The sequence below is a fragment of the Tetrao urogallus genome (assembly GCF_951394365.1).
Source record: "Tetrao urogallus genome assembly, chromosome: 11".
Taxonomy (NCBI): domain Eukaryota; kingdom Metazoa; phylum Chordata; class Aves; order Galliformes; family Phasianidae; genus Tetrao; species Tetrao urogallus.
The window spans coordinates 17,895,125-17,917,827 of NC_136824.1; the positions used below are offsets into that span (position 1 = coordinate 17,895,125).

The window sequence follows — 22,703 nt, forward strand, 5'->3', positions numbered from 1 at the left end:
CTGAGCAGAAAGACACCTGGTGCAGGTACAACAAGCTAAGAAAATTCCTGGAGCACGCTTGGGTACGTTCTGAAGCTTTGGGGCTGGTATTCTGGGAGGTGTAACTTGCAGAACAGCTTTAAGCAGACACAAAGAGCTCTTCCTTCCCTCCACGTGGAAGGAGCTGGGTGAGGAGCTGGCTGCCAGGTGTATTTTTGGCAGTATCTTTGTATATTTCCCCAGTACCTTGGTCTGTTATGTTAGTGAAGGGTTTAGGCTGCCCTGTACGCTTACTCTGGGGAGCTTCATGTGTTACCCAGGCAGAGTCAGCATCTCCATCTGGCTGAAAGTTTGATTTGGAGAGGGCTTGCTGTACAAAGGCAGCATGGGCAGAGTGTTTTGCCTCTGCCCTCCTCTTGTGCTCTAGGGCATCTCTGGTGCCTGAGTCCCATCCAGCCTGGGCTGCCCAGCGGGGTTCAGGATGGGCTTTACTTTCAGTGACGGAAGAAATCCTTAACTGGAAAGCAGGGCTTTATTTCTAACAAGAAAGCTGCGTGTTTGCAGTATACATGTTTCATACAGAATGCCGAATCTTAATTCTATTTCCCTATCTCAAGATAGCGACATGAAGGAATCGACATGAAACTTGTCTTACCTGCTCCTGGCAAACTTAGCGTTCCCGAAGCTGGCAGGGAGCGATTAATCAATGTCCCTCTCTAATTGCTCTGTTTTGACCAGGTTTTTTAGTGCTTCCCGAGCATGAGTTCAGAATGAAGCGGCGATTGGATGAGCAGGAGTCACCCGTGTACACGTCGCAGCAGAGACGTATCACCAGCAGCACCGACGCTTTCCAGCACCAGCACCGTGTGCTCGCCCCGGCACCGCCGGTGTATGAGGCAGTCTCAGAGGCCATGCAGTCTGCTACAGGGATCCAATACTCAGTAACTCCCAGCTACCAGGTAGGTCTGCCACGTCCTAGGGGGGAAATTGCAATTCGACCACTCAGTATGTTGTTTTGCATGGCGGAAGTCCGGGTTTGGGACAAGGTTTTTGTTTCAGTTGCCTGGTGGGGGGAAAAAACTAGGATGGGACAATGAACTTCTAGTAGGTCTGACTTGAAGGGTGGCCAGCAGGGACAGGGAGGTGATTGTGCCTCTCTACTCTGCCCTCGTGAGGCTCCATCTGGAGTATTGCATCCAGGTCTGGAGCCCCCAACACAAGAAAGAGAGGGAGCTGTTGGAGTGGGTCAGAGGAGGGCCAGTAAGATGATGAGAGGACTGGAGCACCTCCCCTACGAAGACAGGCTGGGGAGCTGGGCTTGTTCAGCCTGGAGAAAAGAAGGCTACGAGGTGACCTCATTGCAGCCTTCAGTACCTAAAGGGAGCCTACAAACAGGAGGGGAGTCAACTCTTTGAAAGGGGAGATAACAGCAGGGAAAATGGTTTTAAGTTGGAGGAGGGAAGATTTAGGTGGATGTCATGGAGAAGTTCTTTACTGTGACAGCAGTGAGGTGCTGGAACAGCTGCCCAGAGAGGCTGTGATGCCCCGTCCATCTCTGCAGGTGTTCAAGGCCAGGTTGGATGGGGCCCTGGGCAGCCTGGGCTGCTATGAAATGTGGAGGTTGGTGGGCCCTGCATGTGGCAGGGGGTTGGAGATTTGTGATTCTTGAGGTCCCTTCCAGCCCAGGCCATTCTGTGATCCTGTGAAGCACATTAAGGTTGCCCTGACCACACAACGTGATGTTACTTGGCTTCTTTTGAATAACGCTCTCTTGAATGATTAAGATCACAGTCTCTGAATCCTAGAGACAAGTGCATGCAGAGATTAGATCCGTGTTTCATTAGCAAGGAGAACACTTGTTCTAGCAGTGTCCCTGTCACAGACTTTGAATATCTTGGGTGATCTTAAGCTTAACAGGTTGACATTTAGATTGGAGGTTTTCAAGCAATTGAACTGTTAGAGATGTCACCACAGGGTCGTTAGGTGCCTCTTTTTGTTCTGAGAGGCTTCCGCTGCTGGTTTTAAACTAAATAGAGGAGATTTAGATCAGATTTTATGAGGAAATTCTTTACTATGAGAGTGATGAGGCTCCAGCACTGCTGCCCAGAGCTGTGGGTGCCTCATCCACGGAGGTGCTCAAGGCCATGGTTGGGCTCTGGGCAGCCTGAGCTGGGAGCAGCCAGCCTGCAGCAGGGGAATGGTGCTGGGGGAGGGCTTTAGGATCCCTTCCAACTTTTTTAGAGAGGAGAGAGAGCCTTGGCTCGGTCTCAATCACGCACCCTGTGCGTTTCTTCCTTCTGTTAGCACTGGTGATGAGACAAACACTCACGGTCCTTTCTGTCTCTCCAGGTGTCAGCCGTGCCACAGAGCTCAGGCAGCCACGGGCCGGCCCTGGCAGCGGTGCATAGCGGCCACCACCACGCCGCCCCGGTGCAGCCACATGGCAGCCAGGTGGTGCAGAGCCATGCACACCCAGCCCCCCCGGCTGTGCCTGTGCAGGGCCAGCAGCAGTTCCAGAGGCTCAAGGTAACGTGCGTGGGACAGCCCAAAGGTTTGGGGCTTGTCTGAATGCGTGGCCTCAGAGGGTGGGAGTGCAGGAGTGAGGTGGGAGTGCAGAAGGCTGTATTCTATATTCTGTGAAATCCTTAAAAGAGAAGAAACTCCACCAAAAGTAGCCCTTGTGAGTAGTTGCGTTAGATTCGGCTCTAGCAACAAGGCATACATATGAATTGATAGCTTGTCCCACATGCAGGGCAGGTCTCTTCCTGTCGAGCTGGAAACCAGTGCTTTGCTGGGCGAGACGCTTTTCTGCTTCATTTCCATTCCCCTCTGAAAATGGTTTTGTAACATGTGGTTCTTTCTCCCGACAAAACTGCTGGCTGTCCCTCCAAGATGCGAGGTTGGGACTGTCCCTGCTCACCTTTCCTCCCTTGCTGTCTTTTAATTCCCGACATGGGAGAGGGCCCAGGTGCAGCTGATTACAAACTGCACAGAGCACTCGTGTCAGGCTGGGCTGTGCTTTCAGTATATCTGAAAATTGGCTGTTGGTACACGAATGGTTCATAAACTTCTTGCTGTTTGAGGCGTAAAACAATTTGCCTCCCACAGTTGCCATTTTCAAAACCCTTATGTGTCGAACTGAAATGTCTGGCTTTCAGAAAGCGTGTACCTGGCAGGCATCTATTCCTCTGAATTTGTCATTTCCACTTTCTGTTTATTCTTAGACTTCTATAATAATTTCCACACATGAATGCAGGAAAAATGCTCAGTCTAGTTCTGTTTATCCTAGCAGTCACATCACTGGTGGTGACACGGGGAATTTGGAGAATGTGCCTTCTGACTTACTTTGTTGATTTGAGTTGTTTTTGGTTTATTTATTATTATTTATTTTTCTTTTTGGTGTAGTTTTCTGAGCTTTTCTTATTTAAGTGATGCTGGTATGACTCCACCCAAGATCACGATCCTTAATTCCCCCTTCTAGGCTCAGGGCTCCCAGCTGTGCTTTCAAATACGTGTTTTGCTGAGCAACAGAGGTGACATAAAATGTTCTGTGCCAATGCAAGCTGTCTGTTTTGTCTCCAGGTGGAGGATGCGTTGTCATACCTTGACCAGGTGAAGCTGCAGTTCGGCAGTCAGCCGCAGGTCTACAATGACTTCTTGGATATTATGAAGGAATTCAAATCTCAGAGGTAAAAAGCTTCATTCTGCTGCTTCCACCCAGGCTGCTATCACTGTATGCATGTTTGCAGGCATGGCAGCACAGAGCAGGAGTTCAACTCTGCCCTTCCTTTCCAGAGCAGCATACCTCCGTGGTAGTGTGAAAGCAGTTGTGTGCTTTCTGTTCTGAGAGTCTGAGGATCTGTTCTGAGAGTTTCAGAACTTCTTCACTTATATCCATTTCTTCATTGATGCTGGAAGAATTGCTGCCTACAGCTGCAGTTCCCAAGCTCAGCCTTGCTAGCTGTTTGACCTGGCTGTCTGGTGGTCCTGCCCGCCTGCCTGGTCAGACTTGTGGCTAGATCTCATTGATATAAAGCAGTCTGAACAAATAAAATGATCCTTATGTCATTCTTAAGGTTGGTAACGTATTTATAGGAATGAGTTTCCCTGTGTTTCATGGGTTCATAGTAAGTTGTAGATGGTAAGATAGAAATGCAGAAGGAGAATTGTCGCACGCAGAGCTTGGGTTGCCACAAGGAGGGAGTTTGAAGATGGTGACGTTCTGATTTTATTCCTTGCTCAGCATTGACACTCCAGGAGTGATCAGCCGCGTATCGCAGCTCTTCAAGGGCCACCCGGACTTGATTATGGGTTTCAACACCTTCTTGCCTCCTGGCTACAAGATCGAGGTGCAGACAAACGATATGGTGAACGTGACGACCCCGGGGCAGGTTCACCAGATCCCCACTCATGGCCTGCAGCCCCAGCCACAGCCCCAACCCCAGCATCAGTCGCAGCCTTCAGCGCAATCGACCCCAACACCAGCACAGCCGGCGCCGCAGCCACCACCTGCCAAAATCAGCAAGGTGAGAGTGAGCGAGTGGTGTTTGTTGGCTCCTGCGTGGGGGACTGGCTGCCTCCAGCTGACACTGGTGTGGAGGTGGGGAATTAAATGGGATTTGCTGCCTCAGGATGACCCAGATCCCAAGAAATTGCTCGTAAAGCAGAGGCCGTGATGGAGACGGTTCCCTTGGTGTGAAAGTTTATGCATGTTTCCAAATGCTTGGCGTAGTGACGTGGTAAACACTGCATTGCTCAAAATCTCATTTTCAGACTGGCCAGCTGCTGCAAAACAAAAACAAACAGAAAGGGTAGTCTGGTTCAGCCATCAGCTGGACGGGTGTGGGCGTTGTTGACCAAACTGAAGTGCAGGGGTTCAAATAAAATGACCACAGTGTTGTCTTAAGTATCAGTTTGTGTGCCTGAAACTGAGACCTCTCAACGACAAAGGGATTTTGTCTCTGCTTCAGATGTAATCCAGATGCTGCGTCCACCATATGTATTTTACGTGATTGAAAACAGAGTAGGGTAATGTAAGAGGCTTTTAAGAGCTCAGTCGAGATAAAATCCGGTGTATTTGAACCTCCAAATGTGCAAAGAAGGGAAAGAATCCCCAAAATTTCAAGGATTAATCAATCTTCACTATGTACTCCTGGTCTCCATATTGAAAAATCTGCACCTTCTCTTGCTGTTTCCTTACTCCCAGCATTCTTAACTAGAGACAAAGTAACTTGCAGTGTTGCAGAGAGCCTAAATGCTTTGCTTCTGTATTTTGATGACTGAATGTATCTCTTGTCAGATCTCAGTCAAAAGCAAGTGGCAAGGAGAAAACAGCTGCTCAGAAAAAGTTGAAGGGGCTGGTGTGGTGTCTTCCTGGCTGGCATACCCAATTTCTATTTATTTTTGGATAGTTTGCTTTGGATAGTGGCTCTCTTCTGCTCAGTCTGCCTTTTTTTGTGCTTCTGTTAATCTTTAAAACACTGATTGGGAAATGGGACGACGCAATTTTGGCTCTTGACAGCACTTTTTGCTTAGACGTCTACTAGGAAGTATTGAGTTTGTGGAAGAGAGTGCTAAAATTCCCTAGGCCTGGGGAGGGAGTAATTATTTAGTAGCAATTAATGAAAAAAACCAAACGAGTATTTTAAGGAAGCACATCAGAAATCATCTAGGAATATGGGTAGAGATTGCTTGACTGGGTGTAGTAGTGGCAAATGTCCAGCTGCCGTGCCTGCGATGCTTCAGCTCAGAGATGACCCTGTTGGCACCATGTACACTTACACACCATCTCGTTTCTTCAGGATATGGCACGTAAGTGGGATACGAGTGCCTTTGTTCAAAGCCTAAAGGATCTGCCCCTGTCTGACGCTGCTCCTTCTTTCTCCCCTCAGCCATCACAGCTGCAGGCTCACACACCTGCCAGCCAGCAGACCCCCCCAATTCCACCGTATGCGTCCCCACGCTCACCACCAGTGCAGCCTCACACACCCGTGACAATCTCTCTGGGAACCACACCATCCCTGCAGAACAATCAGCCCGTCGAGTTTAATCACGCCATCAACTATGTCAACAAGATCAAGAACCGCTTCCAGGGGCAGCCAGACATCTACAAAGCCTTCCTGGAGATCCTCCATACGTATCAGGTGAGCTTTGGCAGTGCCAGGTGGAGTCGTTTCACTTTCTTTGCTGCCTGAGATGGGAATTCTGGTCTTCTGCTGGACTTCTTTGTATAGATCTTTTCCAATGTAAATAATTATTTGCTTACCACTGGCTCGCAAGCTAAGCAGAGCTCAATTGTGTTAAAAGTGAAGAAATCACTTCTTTGATCAGCGTCCCCCTAGTCCACAGCCAGCTGAGCATTTAGCACAGTCCTTTTCTTTAGCTGCTGAGACCTTTGCTGCTTCATTCTTTGTATTACTGAGGGCTTTTTTCCTTTGTCTCCGAAAAAAGTTCAGACGTCCTTTCATCTGACCCTTCTCTTTGTACGACAGAAAGAGCAGCGCAATGCCAAGGAGGCAGGGGGCAACTACACACCAGCACTGACGGAGCAGGAGGTGTATGCACAGGTGGCTCGCCTCTTCAAGAACCAGGAGGATCTGCTCTCAGAGTTTGGGCAGTTTCTGCCAGATGCCAACAGCTCGGTGGTGAGTCTGCTTGAGGCAGGCTGGGGCTGGAGCACCTAGTGGGGAAGCGTCTCTGTGGGGAACCAGAGCTCAGAACAACGGGCTTTTCTTGTTGTCTTGCGTTTTTGGAGTGTTCTTTTACCAAGTTTAGGAGGTGGGTCGGGATGATAGACTGTTTTCTGTCAATAACTTGTCTTTTCAATACAATTCCTTTGCTTGGAAGGGTTGTTCTGTAATCACAGTAAGGTAGGTGGGTCACCTCGAGCTGGGAGGAGCAGACATATTAGGGTTTGGCTGGTGAGGTGAAGCTCGGCTCTGATGATCTCGTGGCTTTGTTTGTAACTAAGCTGTTAAGCAAGACGACTGCAGAGAAAGTGGAGTCGGTGAGAAACGATCATGGAGGCACAGTGAAGAAGCCACAGCTCAACAACAAGCAGCAAAGACCCAACCAGAATGGCTGTCAGATCCGGCGGCACTCAGGAGCAGGGACAACCCCTCCGGTGAAGGTAATGGCACGTGCTGCTAGCTCAGCAGCTGTGTGTTTCCCAGGAAACTAAAGCAAAACTTAGAGCAGGATCATGCTTATTCATTTTTCACGTGATAAATGTTGTCATGCAGTGATGAATGATAATTCCTGTAGCTGAATTGGCCCTCTTCAGCTTACTCATGTTTTGAGAGAGCAAGGCTTAGCCTTGTCAGGAGAATGGTTTGGTGGTTTAGAGCCTCTGCATTAGGACAAGCATGTCTGCTTTGTGTGCTGTGTCCTGTGGGGGGAAGAAAAGTGTTGGCACGTCTAGCTGTGTTGTTTAAATCCAATGACTTCCTTCCTCTTCCAGCTTCTCTCCTCGAAATGCAGCGAATTAATACATGTTTGGAGGCAGCTTTAAGCCTTTCTGATGTGGAGTGCAGGAGGTAGAAGTTCGCTGCTTTTAGGGAGGTCTAAGAATCAACTGAATGAATGGTGGTTTAAAAAATATTTTGGTAGTTCTGCACATTAGTTAGAAATTGAGATACTGCAAGCAGTGATTGTTTCAGTCAGCTTGTTAAAGGAAGGGATATGACCTTGTATTACAAATACATGGCGTTCTGTGCAGCTAATTAAAGATGAATAGATTAACATGGAGGCCACATTTTAAACAAGTTTCCTTCTGAAAAAGCCACTCTTCTCTCTGAGAGCAAGTAGTGTGGTCTGGAGGCTGAAGCCCTTGTGTGACACATGGTCAAAATACAGTGACTCCTCTGCTGAACAGCCCTTTCTTGTGTTATTTTTTAACAGAAAAAACCAAAGCTGCTTGGTTTAAAAGACCAGTCCTTGGCAGAAGCCAGCAAGCATGGCGTGGGGACAGAATCTCTGTTCTTTGAGAAGGTGAGCAGTGAGACTGAGAGAGCTGGTGTCACTGATTGATGTCTGTAGCCTGCATACATCCTGATCTTTTTTTTTTGTCACAGTGAAGTTTGTGATATAAGTGCCACGCTGATAACATTGGTCTGCTTGACCTCAGCTGTATTGTCTGACCTCTGTGTCAGATCTGCTGCCTTTTTTAAAAGATTGGTGGTGTTCTTTACATGGACATCTGTGTCTTTTTTCCCTGGGGGGGTCATTCTCTAGTTCTCACCTGCTGCTGATGCTCTGTGGCAGAAAGGCTTGGCATCAGAGCCATGCTGGCTCCCTCATGACGTATGTTTTGCAGCACACTGAGCCAGCTGGTGGTGATTGGGAACCACTCTATCGCTCGGAGGATGCGTAGGTGTTCCCATGAGTAAACGTAGAAATCCCTGCTGCAGAGCTGTAACTGTAATGACGAGTTTCTTAATCATGATAGATCTGTTTGATGTGTAGATGCTAACTGTTCTCATGGGAAAAGTAATGGTGTTGGAATGAATTGCTGTTTTCTCGTGCTGAGGGCTGCAGAGCTCGCTGTGTGTGTGGTGACTTGAGCTGTCATGCGGGGGGGGCTGGAGGGGTGCTCACTGTGACACGGGTCTCTTAGCCCTGATCCCCACCCAGGTGGGTCTGTGGTGCTGCAGGCACAACTGGGCTTGTGTGTGGTCCAGCTGCTGGGAGTTTGATTCACTTACAACTCTCTTCTTCAAGGTAATGCACTTGAGTGGCAGCCGTACCAGCAAGGAGATGGCTTCCTTCTCTTTTCTGGCTCCTTGGAGCCTCTCCAACAAAGTCCTGCATAGGTGGGGGGAAGCACAGTGTTGAACGCAGGCCTCCTGTGTGCTGATGGGCGAGCTGCTCTCACCTTTTACCCTTTCCCCTCTTCCCCAAGGTCCGCAAAGCTCTGCGAAGCACAGAGGCATATGAGAACTTCCTTCGCTGCCTGGTTATTTTCAACCAGGAGGTGATCTCCCGTGCAGAGCTGGTGCAGCTAGTTTCCCCATTCCTGGGGTAAGTGCTTCTTTGTGTGAGGGGGGGAAAAGCTAAATCCAGTGCATCTGTTTGTGATGCACAGTAGGGAAAGAAGTGCCAACAACCTTGGTGGCTGCGTGGTTCGTATCACAGAATTAGTCCACAGCACCCTATTGTGGCCTCTTGCTCTGGAGTCATAGATTATTTCACTCAAGAAAAACTCAACTGTCCAATTACACAGGAAATGTCCCCTAAAAAAAGGAGTGCTTATACAAACCCATTAAAATTACCAAAAAAAAAAAAGCAAAGAGCAACTGAGTTTTGCCCTGAAGCCAAACCCGATAATCAGTACTGTCATTTAAATAGAAATTATAACTTCGAGTACTGTACAGAATGAGTCTGTATTAATCACCTAAAATCACTGTAATAATTATCCTCTCATCAGCTTGGGGCAACTCTGTTTCTGTGATTTGAGCTCCTATTCCTATGCAGAAGGCAGCAGCAATGTAAGTTGGGTTCGGGACCCCGTTACGCTGGTTGCTGTGCAAGGAAAGTGCCTCAGGGAGCTTATGCTTTCTGCAGCTCCACTGGAATTAGGCATCAGCAGGAAGCTGGTTTTGGCTAGGAAAGGTGAAATACTCAACCAAAAAAAATCTGCATTTCTTCCATTTACCACCTGTGCTCCCAACTGGAGGGGTGAATATCTGCATTGGGAAAGGTGTCGTGCAGTTCTCTTGCTCTGAAGGCAGACGTTACCTTCAATCATGTAATGGAGAAGCAATAGATGAGCAGCGATTCCAGCAACAGGTCTGATTTGTCATGTCACTGCACTGTTCACCACCTGACCAGCAGACAGGTACTTGGTTCCCACTTGGTGGAAGTGGGATTGAGCAGAGAGGTCCTCTCACCAAACTGGTAAATCAGGGAGTCTTCTTGGGCAACTTCTGTGTCTTGCAAGCAGTTCTAGCCTCATTGTCACAGCTCAGCACTGCACACTGCTTTCTATTTAGCTAATTTTTCACTTCATTCCTTTTATTTCCAGGAAATTCCCCGAACTGTTCACTTGGTTTAAAAACTTTCTGGGCTACAAGGAGTCCGTTCACATGGAGACTTATCCCAAGGAACGGGCCACTGAAGGGATTGCCATGGAGATAGACTATGCCTCCTGTAAAAGGCTGGGCTCCAGCTACCGCGCCTTGCCCAAGAGCTACCAGCAGCCCAAGTGCACGGGGCGGACGCCGCTGTGTAAAGAGGTAAGCAGCTCCCAGGCAGCAGCCGTGGGCCATAGGAGGGCTGTTCACAGCACAGCACGTGAGAGTGCTCAGCTCTCTTGCAAACATGTGGATTGGATCCAGGATCTGTTTCCCGGGGTGAGGCTGTGCCAGATGCAGTGCCCACGGGGCTTTGGTGGCTGCCCTCTGCTTTTCTCCAGTGGGGATTCTGAAAGAGTTGCACAAAGCATTGGGGAGCGTCTGGAAAAAAAAGAACCTCGATAGCTGTGAAGTTTAAATACTTCTACCAGGGAGTATGTAATTCAAGGTGATTGCTGCCTTTTTCACCAAACTCTTGCTTAGTCTGCTTTCAGAGTTGTCTCTAGTCCAAGCTTACAAGAAAATCACATCTTCTGTACAGAGTTTCTCCTTCATGTTCCTCTCATGCTTCTTTCTTTCCACCTGCAAGGCTGAGGTGAGCCGACATGGTGCGCTGTGTCAGGAGGTTGGCTCCCCATCGCAAGCATTGGCCTAGGGGCAAAGCAGTTGGCCTAGGGGCAAAGCAGTTGGCCTAGGGGCAAAGCAGTTGGCCTAGGGGCAAGGCTGGCCTCCTGGCACAGCACTGCAGGACCAGATGCACTCCTTGGGTCCCTTCATGTAACCACCTTTTGGTTGGAGAGGAATGGTGCTGGCTGATCCTGCTCCTTTGTTGGTGTTAGAATCCCCCTTCCTTGCGTGACTGCCGTCAACAGGGAGAGCAAACAGGCAGAAGATTTTGGAACATCACAGTTTTGCCTCCTTTCCTTGAGAAATGAGGATGAATGCAGTGATCAAGTCAAGTGGTGAGCAGTGATACGTGGCTAATTGAAATGATGGCAGGATAGCAAAAACAACTCGGGCAAGAAAGAATTATAAGTTTTTAATCAAAGTCCTGACACATCTCTCAAGAGTATCTTGTGTGATGCAGCTGTAAACTTTTCTTTCTGCAAGAATCCAATGTCTCAGTTGCTCAGGCTTCAGTCTGAGGAAAATTAGGCTTGATTTTTCAAGATTGCCTACCCAAATCTTTTGTTCTGTTGCTTTTGGCCTCTTTGAGGTTGCTTGGATGGTCCATTCCTGCTTCGGAGGTAATGAAAAACTGCAGGTTCTCAGCATCTCTGTCAGGATATGGATTGATATTCCTTATTTGGAGGTAGAAACCACACTGTGTCTAATGGTGCTGGTTAGGATGATGACCACCCGGTGAATGAATCAGACATGTGATGAGTGAACCGCGGTGAGCCAGCTCTTCCAATGGAATGGAAAGGCTCCTTTCACCTCTCTTTTTCTCTTCCCTTGCAAGTGTTTTCTTATGTTTCCAATGGATGAGTTTTCCAGGCTGCTGGGTTGTTTCATCTGCAGCAGTTTGGGGCTGCCCCCTGGGTGCTGGGCATCCTCTGCACTGGAAGGGAGAAGCCATTTTTGCTGCTCCCCCATCAGCAGCCAAGTACCTGTGTGACACTCCCCTCCCAAGACTGACTGTCACGCTTGTCTTTCTCTGTCGTACTGCAAGGTTTTGAATGACACCTGGGTCTCCTTCCCTTCCTGGTCTGAAGACTCGACTTTTGTGAGCTCCAAGAAGACACAATACGAAGAGCACATCTACAGGTGTGAGGATGAGCGTTTTGAGGTAAGGTCTTTTCTTTGGAAGCCTTGGGGTTCTGTGGATAGCTAATGATACAAATTCTATCCTTAATGCAGTCTGTTTTTATTGTCTATCACACGTTCTCTGCATAAGAGCTTGCATTATCTGAAAGCAAGAGGCAGCATCTGGTTAACCACTTCTCTTTCCAAGCTACCACCCCTGCCCAAGCTCTGTGCACCGAGCTCTTCTCTCACATCACTCCAGATGGAATTGTTCAATGGACAGCATATAATCAGTGCATCTTTTTTTGCCCTTTGTGCCCACATGGCTTGTAAGAACATGCATTCCCCTGTAATAATCCGAGAAACGATACGTTCAGGATGTTAAATGATTGACTTCTTGACATAAAATGAGAGTTAGCTTGGCAATTACCTCAATGTGCTCAGGTCTGTCAAGTCCTTTTGTAGAGGAACTGTCAGTTGTTTTCTACTCCCATATGGAAAATGTAATTTCTTAACAGCATCGTTCTGGTAGACGTTAAATTCTGATGCGCCATTACCTAGGCTGCAGATAAAATATAACTGGATTATTTCAGCGCAGCCAAACGTGGAAACCAGTTCTGGAATCCACCTTGTTAAACACACCCGGCTTCTTGTTTCGTGTCGCTTTAGTTTTAGTCTCTGTGAAGTATCATGTTTTATCTATTCAACTCTGGCTAACGCACCGTTCGCTTCAGCTGGACGTTGTCTTGGAGACCAACCTGGCAACGATCCGCGTCCTTGAGGCCATCCAAAAGAAACTCTCACGTTTGTCTGCTGAGGAGCAGGCCAAGTTCCGCCTGGACAACACCCTGGGAGGCACCTCGGAGGTGATCCACCGCAAGGCCCTGCAGAGGATATATGCAGACAAAGCAGCTGACATCATTGATGGGCTCCGGAAGAACCCATCTGTTGCTGTTCCCATTGTCCTGAAAAGGTACCACAGCCACGCTGTGCCCTGGGGGCTCCGCCTCGCTCCACGTTTGTTTAGAAATAGCTCATTTCTGCCCCTGGAGGGTTTAACCTATACAGGGATGCAATTGGAGAAAGGCATTCCGTTCTGATCGGTGGCTGTGTTTTATAACAATCGCCTTTGGAAACACAAACGCTCAGCTGGGGGGATGCAGAGCTTTTATTGTCTGCTCTGAACCTTGTTTCTTCTCCAGCCTGTGCACGGCAGCGTATGTAAGATGAGGAAGATGTCTGTGCCGTGTGGATTGTTCAGGGCTGAACCCAATCCCTTTCCAAATCCCACGGCTGTGTGTGGCCGTGGGCTCTGACTGCTCAGGCACCACGCCTGGATCCCCATTAGTTTTCTCTTGTCAGATCCTTGCAACCGATCACAAAAAAAAAAGGAGCAGGGGCTGCAGCTCTTTGGAGATGCATAAAGAGGAGGCTGTGTACACATTTAAGACAGTAATGTGAGGCCCTTATCCTCTTGGTGTGTAAACAAGGAAGTCTTCTCTAAAAGCATAACTGTAGCACCACTTACAAGGAGGTACTCTTCCCCCCAAAGCTTACTGTCTCTGGGAAGGGAAACCACTTTGCCACCAATACCTGCAAGGTCACAGTGTGCCCACCCTGCTGCAGGACACTGTTTTGTGAGCTGCTCTGGCTGTGCTGCACCAGGTGCTTTGCTTGAGATACTGAGCTGAGGTTCTGGATTGTGTAACCAGATTCTGGATTGTGTAAACTCAGGTGTCCAAAGATGTGCAGAGAGCTTTGTTCAGCAAAGGGTGTGCAGAGTGCTGCTCCTGTAAAACTCCTTTCAGTGGGACTGCTTTCATTGATGCACATTTCCCAGGTCTCAGGCTTTCCTCGCAAGCTCGGAGTGAGACCTTTATGTCTCTTAGCTCACCCTTGATTTCTTGATCCAAGGTTAAAGATGAAAGAGGAGGAGTGGCGAGAAGCCCAGAGAGGATTTAATAAAGTCTGGCGAGAGCAGAATGAGAAGTATTACCTGAAGTCCTTGGACCACCAGGGCATCAACTTCAAGCAGAACGACACCAAGGTCCTGAGGTCAAAGAGTCTCCTCAATGAGATTGAAAGCATCTATGACGAGGTAAGATGGTCACCAGCGGTTTCCTTCCCTCAAGCTTATATAGTCTGCATGTGCAGTTTCAGTTCCTTTCCTCTTGATGCTGGTGTGGTTGGGAAGTGGGATGCTCAGCCATGGAAAGGCTGCGCTCTCTGTGTTGGGATATCTGCTTGTGGCTGAGGAGGCTTGTCATCCTGCTGGTAGCAGGTGGGCTCTGTTCCTAGAACAGAAACGGGGTGGAGGAGGTTTGTAAATAGGGAGAATGTTTGTGAACTTTTGGCATCTGTTGCAGAGAGCCTTCTGGCAGCAGTGGGAGGGAGGCCTGATGCTTCCTCTGTTGCGAGGGGGTGTAATGAGAGAGGAAGTCTGTGTCATTGGGAGAGCTTTCTGAGGGCTTGTGGGCAGAGGGAAGTGCTTGGGGACTAATTTGTGTCCTGTTTCTCACTTGTAGAGGCAAGAGCAGGCTTCAGAAGACAATGCTGGGGTTCCCACAGGCCCTCACCTCTCGTTAGCCTATGAAGACAAGCAGATCCTGGAGGATGCTGCTTCCCTCATCATCCACCACGTGAAGCGGCAGACAGGAATCCAGAAAGAGGACAAGTACAAAATCAAGCAGATCATGTACCACTTCATTCCAGACCTGCTGTTTGCCCAGCGAGGTGAACTCTCAGACGTGGAAGAGGAGGAAGAAGAGGAAATGGACGTGGATGAAGCTACCGGAGCTGCAAAAAAGCACAACGGTGTGGGGGGCAGTCCTCCCAAAACCAAGCTGATGTTCAACAACACGACGGCCCAGAAGCTGCGGGGCATGGATGAGGTCTACAACCTCTTCTACGTGAACAGCAACTGGTACATCTTCATGAGGCTGCATCAGATCCTGTGCTTGCGGCTGCTGCGGATCTGCACCCAGGCTGAGCGGCAGATCGAAGAGGAGACACGGGAGAGGGAGTGGGAGAGGGAAGTGCTGGGCATCAAGCGAGACAAGAGCGACAGCCCTGCCATCCAGCTGAGGCTGAAGGAGCCAAGTGAGTGATCCTGGGGGCACACAGGTGCTTCTGTTAGCAGCGTGTGTGCTGACAGTGCTGGTGCGCTGTCTCGGACGTGCTGCAGTGTGACACTACGATGGGCTTTTACTGTCAATGGGCAGCAGGGAGTTGAGATGGGAAGATGTGAGGCAGGAGGGAGTTGCAGCAGAACAGAACCATGCAGCAGTTGTTTCGTGAGAGCTTTAATTGCACACTTGCTTATCTAAAGCATCCTTGAGTCCCCTAATGACAAACTTCCTAAAAGCCTTTCGGAACCAGAGACCTCATGGAGGAGGCTACTGGTGGAAGAGCAGAGAATGTGAGAGTACCCATGGATTAAAGGCCTTTAAAAGATATGACAAATTCCAGTAGCAGAGCTGGCTGAAGGCTGGAGCTCTTGCTCCATCCTGTCCTAGGAGGAGTGGGAAGGGCTTTCCTGGCATTCCATGCTCACCCCTCTTGCTCTTGTGTTGCAGTGGACATCGATGTGGAGGATTACTACCCAGCATTCCTGGACATGGTGCGTAACCTGCTGGATGGGAACATGGACTCGTCGCAGTACGAGGACTCCCTGCGTGAGATGTTCACCATTCATGCCTACATTGCCTTCACCATGGACAAGCTGATCCAGAGCATCGTGCGGCAGGTGGGTGCTGGCTGGGCTGGGGCTGGGTGCCAGGCTAGAGGAGGGAAGGTTGCTTGTGTCCCTGAGTGAGTGCTGGTATGTCGGTCACCTAGACGTGGCATTTTGGGGATAAGCAGCTGAATTGCAGATGTGCTTTAACTCAGCTTTGAGCCTGCTTGAAGGAGAGGTGATGAAAGGTAACTTCTGGTGTGTTGAAATTATCACGAATATCCTTTCTCTGAGTGTGGACTTCTCCCTTTGTTTTCCTGAAGCTTTAGGGATATAAGTTTTCCACTTGAAAGCATTTGCGGAGCTAATCTTGCCTTAACTTTGAAAAAGAATTAAATAGCATTTAAATAGTTTCTTTCATTCTCTTCAACGCTATGAGAGCAGCGCGTGCCTTTTCTAAAAAGCTTTGTCTCTTTTATCTGCCTGCTTGAGGAGCTCAGGCTGGTTGTTACATTCTAGTCCTCTTATTGGGCACACAGAAAGAATGTGTGACCAAGGGAAGAATTCTTCATGTGCCTTTTTGTAGCGTAAAGAGCAAAGCCAGATGCGAGAGGCAGGGAGTGGGATTGCTTGAAAGGCCATTCCTTGTTGGAGCAGCGTTTCAGAAGCTCTTGGTTTCAGTCCAGAGCTTAACTGAATTGAAAAGACAGTTGAGCGATTTCCGATTTGTAACTTGTACAAAGTGAGGTATCATATCTCTCCCTGCTGTCCTCACAGACAGTAGCAGCCCCGTGCTGAGAACAGCACAGCCCTTCCCACCCTGCTGCTGCTGCTGCTCACAGGCTTTCCTGCACGTAGTTTTTTCCTCTTTTTGCCACCTGCTTTTTTTAATTTAGAAGGCAGTGCTGTTTTTTCTTTTACATTGCCACTGGAAGAATTTACTGAACATGTAGCCTTAAACTCATGCTTTTATAACCTTTTTTTATCCTTTTTTTTTTTTCCCATAGGGCTTAAGCACTTGGTTACATCTTTGTTTCTAGCTATTGTATGCTGATGGGCACGTGGCAGCCTCCAGCCAACAAGTCCATCCTTATCCACTGTAGCTTTTATTTCTAAAACCTGCAATGCAGGCAAATAGAGATGTACGTGCAACCCTGTGTGCTGCTCTTCTTTCATGCCAGGTGCCACTTACAAAGGGTGTTTTGGAGCCTTTCTCACTTTCCCAGCTGGTTCTTGCACTGAGGGTTTTGGTAGGTCACCCTGGTTTGCATGTCACAGCAAGCTCTCCCAGATGCCTCAGGCGAAGAGAAATACCTTTTGCAAGAGGATACACTGAGCACAAAAGTGTTTGGTCTCTTTTTTTTCAGCCTGGCTTTAACAGCTCCCTCACGCTCACTCTCCCCTCGCTCTTCCTTTTGGCAGCTCCAGCACATAGTGAGCGATGAGATCTGCGTGCAGGTCACAGACCTCTACCTGTCAGAAAACAACAACGGGGCCACAGGAGGCCTCCTGGCTTCACAGTCCTCTCGGAACCTTCTGGAGGCCACCTACCAGCGCAAAGCTGAGCAGCTCATGTCGGAGGAGAACTGCTTCAAGGTAGAGCTTGGTGGGAAAGCAGCGAGCAGAGAAGGGCTTGCTTTGTAAAGTAGGTGCCAGTCCTTTGAAAACGGAGCACTGGTTAAGCACCCAAGAGCCCTGAGGTTTCCACAGCTACAGAAAGCCTGGAAAGTTGAAAGTTTTGGTGCTGTGCCCCCAAACTTCAGCACTGCTTTGGTGGTATTTCACAGAATCACACAGAATCACAGAATCACCCGGGTTGGAAGGGACCTCAAGGATCATGTAGTTCCAACCCCCCTGCCTAGCAGGGCCACCAAACATACACATTTAGATCAGGTTGCCCAGGACCCCGTCCAACCTGGCCTTGAACACGTCCAAGGACGGGGCATCCACAACCTCCCTGGGCAGCCCGTTCCAGGGCCTAACCACTCTCCTTGTAAAGAACTTCCCCCTAACATCCAACCTAAATCTTCCCTCCTTCAACTTGGATCCATAAGCATCCATTTCCAGCACATCATCAGCTGCTCCGTGGCAGAAACTGCATCAGTCCCAATAGGCAAAGTGGAACAGCACGCAAGGATGTTGATGCTTCACGTCGACTGATTTGCTGTCTCCCATTGGAATTTGTTAGCTCAAACTTTCCCATTTCTCTTGTGTCTCAACCTCTGTGGGCTGTGGAAAGATCTGCTAATACCAACTGGGCATTAAATCACTGCTGACTGTACGCATGGATGAATAAAGGTGGTGTGCTGTGCTAATCAAACCCATGCTTTCTTTGCTAAGATGCAGGAAGTGGTCAGGCCCTTTCTGAGCTAGCACAGTACTCTAGAGAAAAGTCTGTGTGGATAATCTCTCTTCCTTTACCTTCAAACTTAGGTTGGGGGCTTACGAGAGACCCGTGCTTCTCCAAAATCAACACAAAAGGATTTTTCCAAAAGCTTGAACGTTTTTCTGTTCCTCAAAGAGCGTGCAGTGCTGCCAGCACTTTCCCTTTGCTGGCAGTAATGCAGGGAGCAGTTTTTTGCCTTAAGACTGTGCAAGCTGCTTCATTGTCCCTTTGCCTCAGAGAGAAGTGGAGGGGTATATTTTTTCTGTTTGAAACCTCACTGAATCCCTTTTGCCTTACAGCTGATGTTCATCCAGAGCAGAGGCCAGGTTCAGTTAACCATTGAACTGCTGGACACAGAGGAGGAGAACTCTGATGACCCTGTAGAAGCAGAGGTAAGAGCTGCTTGGCCACAGAGCTGACTGTGATGGTCGAGGGTGCACTGGATGAGGATGTCCAGTCAGTTGTTTGCACAAGATAGAGACGTCAACAAAGCATTGCAAAGCTTTCAGTGATGTGAGTAGGTAAATCCTTCTTGGTTTATTTTATATTAGAGAAGCCAAAGAACTGCAAAGAGAAGCACCGTACCTGCCTTTGTAGGAATGAAATACAGGGAGCCTTCGGAGGTGTCCCGGTGCTCTCCTGTGTGACTTGCAGCTTAGCCTCCTCATCACCCCACGTGGTTCAGTGGGAAAGCAGTGTCTGATGTTGTTGTGTGCTCACTTCCAGCGCTGGTCAGACTACGTGGAGCGGTACGTCAACTCCGACTCTACCTCCCCTGAGCTCCGGGAGCACCTGGCCCAGAAACCTGTCTTCCTGCCCAGGTGAGTGGCCAGGCTGTGGGCTGAACCCTCCCTGATGGGTCTGTCCCTTGGAGGGCAGAGGGTTGCCCTCTCCTGAGCCTTTGGTCTCACCTGTGTTTTAATGCCACTACAGAAGCCATTACCCTGGCAGCGTGGCATAGAGGTACCGTGCTGCTGCTTGTCCAGAAAGCCTGTAGGTCCACCCTGGGCTCCTGCTCTCAAGTGACTGAGAGATGGCATGATCTGCAGGTGGCAGAGAGGTCTAGAGAGGTCTGGGGACTTACCAGACTGCTTTCTGGCACTCTTGCCTTGGTTTACCTAAAACAACCCAGTGCCACACCAGGGAACTGATTGCAAATAACCATGGTTTCAGAAGTAGATAAATCCCATGGGGCGACTTGTTGTAGGGGCCTGGACCTGAATGAATTTAATACAAACTGTTGGTCAGGTTCTTGAGGGGCCAGCGCAGATCCACCAGCTACTTCCAGCCTAGCAGTCCTAGGGGGTGGGCACTAATTCCAAGAGGGATTCTCTGGTTTGCAGGAATCTGAGGCGGATCCGTAAGTGTCAGCGTGGTCGGGAGCAGCAGGAGAAGGAAGGGAAGGAGGGAAACAGTAAGAAGTCCATGGAGAACGTGGAGAGCTTGGACAAGCTGGAGTGTAAATTCAAACTGAACTCCTATAAGATGGTGTACGTGATCAAATCGGAGGATTACATGTACAGGAGGACTGCTCTGCTGCGAGCTCAGCAGGTAGGAGCGAGTGGAAGGACTGGGGTGGGCAGCTGGGCTTTCCTGGGACCTCTTGCTCCCAAAGTAAGGTGGGGAAAAGTCAGATGGAATGTCCCTGGGGGGTTCTAGGGTAACATTTAGCAGTCTTTGTGTTGCCAGGAGGATGGTGTGCTGTTCTGTCTTCCCCAGACACCAAAAATCTACTGAACGTTCCTAAGGTGTAATCTCTTCTTCGTGCTTTCTATTCTGCTCATCCTGTTGCCTCTCCCCTTCTCTCCAGAGTGTGTTATTGTGGTAGGACAGTGGTTTTGACTGTTAGCTCCTCAATTTTTTTCCAGGAGGCATTTTCCCTGCATGGTGGTCCCCCCGTTTTAGGGAAGACCTGTCCTCTGCATGCAATTGTAATGCCTCCAGGGCTTCTCCACTGAGAAATCAGAGTGCAGAGCATCAAACTTTCTCTGTCCCAGCCAATCCTTCTGGGTGCTATCCCTCAGCCCTTCCTGTCCCCAGTCACTGAGTGGGAGTCCTCTGGTCGCTCCTGCATGGCAGAGCCCCACATACACATGCAGTGGCTGCTCTACAACCACTGCTTTTGTGTCAAGGACAGGTGCAGGGGAGCTCACAGCTCCACAAATCACCATGAGCGTTTTCCTGGGGATCTGAAATCCTGATCTCAAGGAGTGATTTGGGTGGAGAAAACTGGGTAGGTGCTCAGAATGCTCTGACACTGTTCTCATGTCGCATGGGAATATTTCTGCCTAGCAGAGAAAACCTGGGGAGCTTTAAGAACAAACTCCAGTTAGGATGGCTATTTAGGCTTGAAGTTTCAAGTACTTTGCTCTAATATTATTACAATCTACTTAAAACTAAACGTTAACCAGAGTGCCATTGCTTAGGACGTCAAAAAGAAAGTGAAAAGCACCAGACTTTGGTGAAAGCTGCTGGCTTAGGCAACCAGAAGCAGAGGTACCTGGGGGGCTCTGTCAGCAGCAGTGTCTCCTGTAGCTGCAGATATTGGGTTTCTGTTTATTCAATTATTGTCTTCCTGAGTGAACTCCTGACCGCTGAGAAAATTGGCTGGGAGATGAGGGAGTGGGAGAAGTGTCCTCTGCTTCCTGCCTTGGAAATCATCCCTTCACAGCTCTGTTGGACGTTTATTTAAACCTCTAAAACGACTGCTCTCATCTGTTTCTTGCTGATGAAATACAAGTAATGGTTTTATTCAATTAGCTGTAATTTTGTTAAACTCACATTCACATCAGATAAGAGTATTCTGTTTCAGTATTGGGTCTTTGAAATGCCAGTACTAAAGATTTTGATTGATTGAATTCCATCTACCCAATTCAATTGGCTCAGGGTTGTAGAAGTTACCTTATAAGCAGGATACCGTGTGCTGGTGCTTATCACAGAGCATCTTAACCTAGTCAAAATACTGAACCTCTTACACTATAGCACGCAGTATAACTTCTCAGTATGCTGAAGGAACTGCAGAAGCTACATTTAACCACAAACCTGTTGGACTACGTGGTGGGATACAAGAAAATACATTTTAAATTAAAAAAGAAAAAAGAGAGAATAAGAGCACCGTGACAGAATGGCCTGTTTTTGATATGATCTTTTGGTATTTCTGAGTTCTTTTTGTCCTGTAATTCTCTTAGAGGCAGACTTCTTGGAAGGAGGCCTGTGGGCCTTTCCCAGGACCTTCCCTCTGTCGCTAGCAAGGGCCAGCACCTGCCCTGCAAATCTTTCGGCCATACTGCCTCGCAGCCTGGCCTCTTTGCCACGCGTTACGCCGTAGCTTGGGGCTGGAGCCACCTCTCTGTAACACCTCTTTGTTTCTGTAGTCCCATGAAAGAGTGAGCAAGCGGCTGCACCAGAGGTTCCAGGCCTGGGTGGACAAATGGACCAAGGAGCACGTCACCCGCGAGATGGCAGCCGAGACGAGCAAGTGGCTAATGGGCGAAGGGTTGGAGGGCTTGGTGCCCTGCACCACCACCTGTGACACAGAGACCCTGCACTTTGTGAGCATTAACAAGTACCGCGTCAAATACGGCACAATATTCAAGACACCGTAAATGCCCTGGGCCAGGGAAGATCCCGGGAGATGTGTGTGTGTGCGTGCGCATCAAGGAAACGAGGAAGATGCCTTTCTCCCCTCACTGTGTATCTCCGTAACGTGGCCACTTGATTAGTGTGTGGCTGGTACAAGCTGTCACCAGCGGGATTCTCTGTAGGAACACGGGTGTCCCAGCGCCTGCTGGGAGCCCTGCCCGCCGGCCCTTGGACTTCAGCATGCACCCCACAGGGAAGGACCCTCCTGAACTTGAGCGGTCCTGGAGAGACGCAACGAGCTCATACGCACCAGCAGTGTTGAGGCTTTATTCCCCGGTGGCCTGAGCAGCGAGGGAGGAGAAATGGAGGAGGCTCTCCACCGCCTGACCGCCTCGGTGGTCTTCAGATTCCTTGCTTGGATGTGTCCCGCAGCCCAGAGGCGCTGGGCTCCCCTGCGGGCCCCCGGACCCTCGGTTCCTCCCTTCCCTCCCCTCCCTCCCATGCTGGACTCAACCAGTGCAGATTGGTCTGTCCTTTCTAGTGCCAGTGGAACTGTTTTTTTGTACCTGCTTGTTTACTAGTCTCTCCTAGTGCCATGCACCAGCTTTTCACACACATGTACGTACACACACACAACAGAGAACAACACAATTTTAACATGTTCCCCTCCTTTTTTGTAAATAAATGTACAAATTGTCAATTTTTTTTTTGTTTTTTTTTTGTTTTGTTTTGTTTTTTTAATTAAAGGAAGTATGCTTGATGTGCTAGCATAACTGTACTAGCTTCTTGTGTACCATAGTACCAGGTGGCTTGAGAATTAGTACCGACAGACAGACCTATGAGGACATTTATTACACTTTTTACCAAAGGGAGTTATCATTGTAGTGCTTTTGTGTGGAAACTTTTTTCTCCTTTTTTTGTAAATAAAAATGATGTCTTTGTTCTTACTGGAGGAAGACACTCGCTCATCCACAGCCCTGTCCCTGGTCTGAGATGCACCGTGCAGCATGCAGCATTGGGGGATGAGGAGAGGGAGTGCGTCCCACCTTGTTACGATTGGCTTCACAATCTGAGAGGAAAAAGCAGAGGCAGCGTGCGTGTTTTGTGCTTCACACAACTGAGGTATAAGCGGTCTGTTGAGATATATAAATATATATTATATAGTTTTTAATTTTTTTAATGTTTTTGTTCCGGTGGGTAGTTTTTATCCACCTAGTCTTCCAGCTCCAAGGACCTTCGCTTTTGGGAGGTGTTGCTGAGCTACTTA

General features: G+C 48.8%; 1 protein-coding gene across 1 annotated transcript; it reads left to right on the top strand.

Moving 5' to 3' along the window:
- Positions 1-722: 722 nt before the first annotated feature.
- Positions 723-21,459, top strand: SIN3A (SIN3 transcription regulator family member A; the record flags this gene model as incomplete). Its single annotated transcript, XM_079540769.1, has 20 exons — positions 723-938; positions 2,329-2,505; positions 3,562-3,668; positions 4,223-4,505; positions 5,871-6,122; positions 6,471-6,623; positions 6,950-7,108; positions 7,879-7,968; positions 8,879-8,997; positions 10,001-10,211; positions 11,722-11,838; positions 12,530-12,768; positions 13,710-13,893; positions 14,321-14,894; positions 15,371-15,540; positions 16,891-17,064; positions 18,154-18,246; positions 18,581-18,675; positions 19,198-19,405; positions 21,229-21,459. Exons 1-20 carry the CDS (start codon positions 750-752, stop codon positions 21,457-21,459), a joined length of 3,825 nt encoding a protein of 1,274 aa, XP_079396895.1. The 5' UTR covers positions 723-749.
- Between the last annotated feature and the right edge of the window lie 1,244 nt (positions 21,460-22,703).